The sequence below is a fragment of the Lactuca serriola genome, chromosome 4 (assembly GCF_051521515.1).
Source record: "Lactuca serriola cultivar US96UC23 chromosome 4, Lser_US96UC23_V15, whole genome shotgun sequence".
In the NCBI taxonomy this organism is placed as follows: domain Eukaryota; kingdom Viridiplantae; phylum Streptophyta; class Magnoliopsida; order Asterales; family Asteraceae; genus Lactuca; species Lactuca serriola.
Window position 1 is genome coordinate 29341242 of NC_136411.1, and position 8742 is coordinate 29349983.

Here is an 8742-nt window from a genome sequence, read left to right on the forward strand (position 1 = left end):
TGATTCTCCCTCTCCTCCTATTGGTATAACCACTGCAGAAGGAACAACACCATCCAGTGAAGCCCAATTGGCAGAACATCAAAGGGCAGTGGAAACTTGGAACACAAAGGAATATAATTGCAGAATTTATATTCTTAATGCACTGGATGATTCTCTCTATGATATCTACTCTACCATGACTACTGCAAGAGAGATATGAGAATCACTAGAAAAGAAATACAAAACAGAAGTGGCATGTTCCAAGAAATTTGTGATTGGAAAGTTCATGAATTTCAAGATGGTGGATACCAAATCTGTCATCAAACAAGTGGAGGAAATTCAAGTCATTGCACATGATCTTGAAGTTGAAGGTATGGGTATAAACTCTAAATTTCTTGTTGGTTCAATCATTGAAAAACTTCATCCTTCTTGGAAGAATTTCAAATTATATCTTAAGCACTTAACTGATGACATGAGGTTTGAGCAACTTGTGTTGAGAATTCGTGTGGAAAAAGATAACATATTGAATGAGAAGGCAGATGCAAATTCCTTAGAACCAAGTGCAAACTTTGTTGGAGAAGCAAGTACTTCAAGGACAAAGCACAACAACAAGAAAGGGAAGCAAGGCTCCAAAAACTCTTCCAAAGATGGCAAAAATCATGGCCCTAACAAGAAGAATTTCAAGAAGAATTCTGGTCCATGCTATGTTTTTGGCAAAATTGGACACAAGGCCAAAGATTGCAGATTCAGGAGGGGTCAAAGAGGAAACAATGGAGGAAATAATGGAGGGAACAATGGAGGAAAAAATGGAAACAATTGTGGCAATTCTGGTGGAGGAAATTCTGGTCAAGCCAACATGATTGAATCACCAAATCATTTTGTTGATGTGATTCAACCCAACATGGTTAGCAATTGTGTGGATTGGTGGAATGATACTGGAGCCACAAGGCACATTTGCAACTCCCGAACCATGTTTTCTACATACCAGAAAGTCTCGGATTCTGAACCAATGTTTATGGGGAATGGGTCTACTGCAAAAGTTGAAGGAAAAGGAAAAGTAAAGCTGCAACTGACTTCTGAAAAAGAACTCATTTTAAGTGATGTTTTGCATGTTCCTAAAATTACTAAGAATTTGATTTCTGGTCCTATTCTTAGTAACAAAAGTTTCAAACTTGTATTTGAGTCTGATAAGTTTGTTCTCACCAAGGGTGGGGTGTATGTTGGAAAAGGATACCTTAGTGAGGGTCTCTACAAAGTCAGTGTCTTACCTTTGTACTATGGTGTTGAAACACCAAACAATGATGTAACCAATGTTAATGCTAATGCAATAATGGGCACTACTGGCCCCTCTTCTATGTATATGCATGATCCTTCAATTTTGTGGCATTCTCGTTTGGGACATGCCAATTTTCGTTCTATTCAAAGAATGGAAAAACTTGGCATGTTACCAAAATGTTCATTAGATAAAAACATAAAATGTGAGGTTTGTGTAGAATAAAAATTTTCACAACATCCTCATAAATCAGTTGAAAAATCTAATGAAATACTTGGCTTAATCCACTCTGATTTATGTGATTTTAGAGCAACACCTACAAGAGGAGGAAAGAATTATTATATATCTTTTATTGATGATTGCAGCAAGTATTGTTATATTTATTTATTAAATACCAAAGATGAAGCCTTGAATTATTTTAAGAATTACAAGGCTGAAGTTGAAAATCAACTTGACAAAAAGATCAAAATTCTAAGGTCTGATCGAGGAGGAGAATATGAATCTAAAGACTTTGTTGAATTTTGTTCTTTAAATGGTATTATACATCAAACAACTGCTCCATATACCCCTCAACAAAATGGAGTGGCAGAAAGAAAGAATAGAGCACTGAAAAACATGATTAATTCAATGTTAATTACTTTTGGAGCACTACATAATCTGTGGGGAGAAGCATGTCTTGCAGCAAATTCAATACTTAATAGAATTCCTCATAAAAAGAGTGATAAATCACCCTATCATCTATGGAAAGGGAGGTTACCCTCTTATAAAAGGATGAATGTGTGGGGTTGCCTTGCTAAGGTACAAGTACCTATTCCTAAGAGGACTAAACTTGGACCAAAAACCATAGATTGCATTTATCTTGTCCATGCCATGAATAGTGCAGCCTATAGGTTTCTTGTGTTTAAATCACATGTTGATGATATCCATAACCAAACCATCATGGAATTAGCATAGGCTGAATTCTTTGAAAATATTTTTCCTTTTAAGGATAAAGGGAAAGAGGTTACCTGCTCTAGGAAAAGACCTCTAGATGATGGACTAAATGATACCATTCCAGACAAAAGTTTACAATCAAATGAAGAGAGTTCTTCTAAGGTTCAAGAAGAGAACTTAGAACCCAGAAGAAGCAAACGGGGAAAAATAGCCAAAGATTTTGGACCTGATTACATGACCTATGTAGTGAATAAGGAACCACAAACCTACAAGGATGCTATGGATTCGTCTGAAGCTCCCTTTTGGAAAGAGGCAATAAAAAGTGAGATTGATTCCATTGTGCAGAATAACACTTGGAAATTGGTAGATTTGCCACCCATGCAAAAACCAATTCGGCACAAATGGATATTCAAGAAGAAGTTTAGACATGATGGTACCATTGAGAAGTACAAAGCTCGTTTAGTAGCTAAAGGGTATCGTCAAAAGGAGGGTCAAGACTTCTTTGACACCTATTCACCTGTTACAAGAATTACATCAATTCGCACATTAGTAGCAATTGCAGCCATTCACAATTTGGAAATACACCAAATATATGTGAAAACCGCCTTCTTGTATGGTGAACTAGATGAAGAGATATATATGAACCAACCTGAAGGGTTTGTGGTTAAGGGTCAAGAAAACAAAGTTTGTAAGTTAGTTAGATCACTTTATGGACTAAAACATGCTCCAAAGCAATGGCATGAGAAGTTTGACAACACATTACTCTCTAATGGATTTAGAGTTAATGAATGTGATAAATGTGTTTATGTCAAACAATACAAGAATGCTTGTGTCATCATATGCTTGTATGTGGATGATATGCTTATAATGGGTACTAATTTGGATGTGATCAATCAAAAAAAGAAAATGCTACACTCCTCCTTCTCCATGAAAGACTTGGGAGTAGTAGATGTGATCCTTGGTGTGAGAGTTCAAAGAAGATCAGATGGTTATACTCTTACTCAGTCCCATTATACTGAAAGTGTACTTAAGAAGTTTGGACACTATGATGACAAGCTGGTAGTCACCCCTTTTGATACTTCAAGTCATCTTAAGAAGAATAAAGGTGATAGTGTAGCTTAGTTAGAATATACTCAAGTTCTTGGTAGCTTAATGTATATTATGAATTGTACTAGACCAGACTTGGCTTATAGTGTAAGTAGATTGAGTCGTTACTCCCACAATCCTGGGAAAGATCATTGGTATGCATTAGTGAGAGTTCTTAGATATTTAAAGCATACAATGAATTATGGACTGCATTACACGAAATATCCTCCTGTTCTTGAAGGGTATTGTGATGCAAATTGGATTTCCAGTACTTCAGAGGCAAAATCCACAAATGGATATGTTTTCACTCTTGGTGGAGCTGTTATCTCTTGGAAATCATCTAAGCAAATTGTGAATACTCGTTCTACAATGGAAGCAGAGTTTGTTGCTTTAGACAAAGATGCTGAAGAAGCTGAATGGCTTAAAAGCTTCCTAGAAGGTTTCCTCTGTGGCCTCAACCTGTTACTGCCATTGGCATACATTGTGATAGTATGGCTGCTCTTACTAGAGCACAAAGTCATATATACAATGGCAAGTCAAGACACATTAGGCGCATACATATTACCATAAGAGACTTGTTGAAGAATGGAATCATTTCCATTAGTTACATAAAGTCAAAGGAAAATATAGCTGATCCCTTGACAAAAGGCCTTAGTAGAGAGCAAGTTCTCTTCACATCGAGGGGAATGGGCTTAAAGCCAACACAATGAGTCACCACCTGGCGGAAACCTAACCTAGAAACACTGGCGATCCCATGGTCTAGGTTCAATAGGAAAACTAGTTGGGGAAGACTCAAAGAAGCACTAACACAAAGGTATGCTCACTCCTATGATATTTATTTTGTGTTTTTCCATTGATGATATAGGGATGAATTCTTTATTCTTAATAATGTTGATAGCTCTTATAGTGGAATAGTACGGATTGTTCCAGATTAGCATTACCTATGTGAGATGGATGTGAGGTCGCATCTTTGGGAGCTAATATGGCTAAGCTCTCTAAAAGTCTCATGAAGAAAGGATTGTTCACGACCGAAATGAACACAACAGTAAGAAATGATCTATGCTTAGCTATGATATGTGTGATACTTCTTGTTTTTTATTCTACTATAAAAAGTGGTTAGTTAAAGAATCTAGTTCACTACCCACAAAGTAGATCCAAGTAGTACTCACTATGAAAGGTTCAAGTTTTACAACACCTATTCAGATGCATGTCATATCTTACTTCCCTTATTTGAATATCAAAGTTCACTTATTTTCTATTCAAATGTGGGGTATTCTTGGAGTTTGAATAGAAAATGTGGGGTATTGTTGGAACTTTGTTAAATGGAAAATTCTCTCTATGGGACTTGTCCCACATTGGAAGAAAGAGGAACTTTATACTCCCTTAAAAAGCCTCCTACTAGTTGTTTACTAATTAGATCAAAGGCTTGGACTAGAGGGATTAGGTTGGATTTGGTGATTAGGCTTGTCAAAATGGTTAGATTAATATATATATATATATATATATATATATATATATATATATATATATATATATAATGGTCAAAAGATTGGCCTTGCGCCTTGGGGCTCTTGGGGTCTCATTGACTAGTTACATTATTTTATATATATATTAATTCTGATTTTGACTTTTATTATTTATTAAAAAATCTGTTAAATTCGTTTTAACTGTTTTGACAGTTATTTTCAGTTAGCAGTTTTTAGAGGGAAAACCTGTCACTCTATACCTATAAATAGATCACCAAAGAACAGATTTCGGGTTCAGAAAAACCATTCAATTATTCCTCATATAAATTCGTATTCCTCATACAATGAAGGGAACATAGTGAATTTCGTCAGAATCAAGAGAAGATCTTGGTTGGTTGTTGTATCCTCTTGACAGATCCCTACCAGGGAAATTTCTGTCTTAGGACACTGCAAGGCAGACCTCAATCTCTATATTTTCGTGATTATATTTCTGTGTAATCATCAAAAAAGTATGTTTTCTGTCAATTGATTATTGTATATTAAATATATCTGAATTTAGTTCATTTTATTTCAATTACTTTGTTGATTGTATACTTCTATAATAACAAAAGGTTAACAGACACTACAGATCGTGACCACGCTCTTTCCCTATCTCTCTTTTTCACAAACACACAACCACTTGTCGCCACAAAGATAATGGAAGACACTTTGTGTGTTCCACCACCTGTAGCATCTTCTCTCTTGTACTGATCAATCTCTCTGTTTCCTCTTTTTTCTCTCTACAAACTTTGAAAACCTAACTCCAAATCGTTTCTTCATCTCCTTCATTTTGAAGCTTTAATTTATCTTTGAAATTTATCTTCTCAGTTTAGGTTTCAGATTAATAGCCAAGGATTTGAAGGTTCAGTGGAAGAGGTATGTTTATTTCTCGAATGATTTTGGTATGGTAAACTCTTATTTTATGATTTGATTTATAATTGTTTTGCTTACTTTTGAAAATAAGTTTTTGTATTTTGGGTTATGCATATAAGATGTTTGATGAAAATCATGTTAGACATTTGATTGTAATGGACTGGGCTGAGTAAGTAGTTACTTATTATGTTGTTTTCTTAAATTATGGAAAGCATATATGGATATGCTTCAAATCTTGAAAAATATGTTTGTTACAATACTTCTACTATATTTGTATTGTTTCAGGATTTGAAACGCCTTCCAACACTTGGAAAAACAAAGGATGGTTTACTTCTTTTTTTCAAGTTGTACTACTCTTAAAAGGAAGAACTAAGGTAGGCTAAAACATCTGTTTTTCTTGCCATGCTTCTTTAGAAATTATGTATTATAATATGTGATGATGAGATTTCAAGTAAATGATATATTTCTGTTTTGCATCTCTTTTCTTTACTCTTTTGTGAAGAGTTTTGGTAATCCAATTGAAATTATACCAAAGTTGAAAGAAATGGATGGATTTAACCCTAAAAAAGAATTGAACTTCATGAGATTTGTTTTCTTCTACTTCCACAAACTGAGTCTTATATACTTATATAAATGATTTTGAGTTTTTATCTGTCATTCAACCAGAAATATGGTTTGAGCTATTTGTCACGTGTGAGAGTCTGGACAAGAGTGCTTCAACAAGAGTGACTCCCAAAATATTTATTAACAAATTTTGTTGATCTATATGTGAAGTGGAACTTATAAAAAAAAGCTAAACATTTCATATTTTTATTCGGACTGAAAATGGATACATCATTTGTTGTGAGAAACTCCATCAGACTCTTGGTGTAGAGAATATCGACATCTTGATGTTTCTTCATTTTTGGAATATGTGATAAACCATCAGGTTTATTAAGCTATTAAATCTGCAATCAGAATAATATTCAAATTATAATTTCATATGAAAAGCCTCTGATTTTGATTCAGGTGTATAGCTTTTCCTTTCAATTAAGCCATCAAATTTGTGTTAGTGTTGTTGGGTATTCGCCTGTGCTTCATTATATAGTGTGGAGATCATCATATTTGATGTAGAAGATGCTGAGGTAACCAATCGATTTCTACAAACCCCCGTTCGTTTTGATCATTTAAACTTTCCATTTTGTTCATTATAAAGAGTCATTATTTCTCTTTTTGTTCTTTCATAGGGGTTCATTCTAGAATAATTTTACAGGAACAATGCCATATTTTCTTGCATCTCTAGATTTCACAAGTAATTTGTAACTTGTCTTGTTTTACATATTTTTCTATCATGTGTTACCTGACCATTTCTAATAAAAGCGATTTAAAGGATAACCGTGTTAGTCTACCTAATTTTTGTAGCTTAATGGACTTTATGGAGATAAAAGTGTAAAATGGTTATTTATTTTCATTTAGTCGGATCATTCAATTCCAAAAAATAAGTATTTGGTGAAAACAACACTTACTTTGGATAAATAGTAATTTATCTTTGCAATAATTGATGAGAAAAAAATTGGATTTAATTTAGTAAGTTGTAAGCAATATATTGGTGTTTTTAAGGCAATAGAACAAATTAATTGAAATGTTTCCGAAAATAAGTTTTTTTTTCACTAAGCTCTTTACAAATTTCACTTCAATTCTCCAAGTTTGTCATGATTTTCTTAAATGTTTTTTTTCCACTTATCTTGACAGTGATCACTTGTAACAAAACTTGCAGACATTAGGTTATCCTCCAGGATTCAATGGTTGTGCCTACCAAAACAAGGCTTCTACTCTGGGTTTGAACAGAGGCTAAAATTTATAATGCTTGAGTAAACAGAAGAGAAAGTAGAATATCTTTGGGTTGAACATAGCAATCTACTTTCATATATTATCCTTATATGGCATCCTATGAAGATATTTAATACTTTTGTAACATCTTTTATTTTAAAAAGTGAAAATAAATAACTAAATCACGCTTCCTGTTGATGTTCCCAAAATTTTTTAAAAGAAATACCGATATTACCCTCGTGGGCCGTGATTATCACGATCCTCAAAATTTACCTAGTATATATATATATATATATATATATATATATATATATATATATATATATATATATATATAAAAGTTTATTATTATACCCTGTGGTAGCTTAGGATGATGTAACCATACCTTCTTACTTTCAGACTTTCTATATATAAATTCTCTTATTGTGTTTACTAAAAGACAACAAAGTGTATACATACTTGCTTGAGATTTTGCCATTACTAGACATTTTTTTTGGGGAAATTTCAAAAAATAGACACAAAAAATCAAAATTTTCAGATATAGACATGGATTTCATGGAGCTGAGCTCTTAGGGCTCTGCGAAATCAACTTAATCTCCGAGGTATCAATATGGAAAAAAAAAATTGAAGATCCATTCTCGGAGCTACCTCCGAGGAATGAACTCATTCTGTGGAGGTAGCTCCGTGGAATGGATCTTTAAAAAAAATCACATCAATTCCTTGAGCTGATACTCATTCCCCATCTAATTATTTTCGAGAAAAGATTTGATGATATGGAATTTTCTATCTATTTTTAGATAGCCGATTAATGGTTTGGAGAAGATAAAGATCATTAAAAAGAAATTGGTCTTGTAATTGGAGATGATTTCATAAAAGAAGCATGAGAGGTGAAAAAAACTTGAAGATCCACTCCTCAAAGCTACCTCCGCGGAATGAGTTCATTCTTCGGAGCTAGCTCCGCAGAATGGATCTTCAGATTTTTTTTGACACATCGATTCCGTGGGGATTAAGTTGATTCGGAGTTCACCTCCGTGGAATCCATGTCTATACCTAGAAATTTGATTTTTTGTTTCTATTTTTTGAAATTCTCCACCAAAAAATGTCTATTAGTGGCAAAATCTCTACTTACTTTTTGATATGTCTGCAAAGAAATAGCTAATATCAAACAAATAAATTAGTATCGTTGTAGATAATAAAAATTTTAGATAAATTTTCAAACTTGAATCTTACATGTTTTTTGATATTTACATAATCATTTTTAATTTTCTTTTTATTTCAGTAGTT

The 8742-nt window shown here is 33.5% G+C and overlaps 1 protein-coding gene across 1 annotated transcript; it reads left to right on the forward strand.

Annotated features, from left to right (window-relative positions):
- Positions 1-277: 277 nt before the first annotated feature.
- LOC145098162 (uncharacterized) lies at positions 278-3307 on the forward strand. Its single transcript, XM_079035831.1, has 2 exons — positions 278-1462; positions 2240-3307. The coding sequence occupies exons 1-2, from the start codon at positions 278-280 to the stop codon at positions 3305-3307; spliced, it is 2253 nt and encodes a 750-aa protein (XP_078891957.1).
- Positions 3308-8742: the final 5435 nt, after the last annotated feature.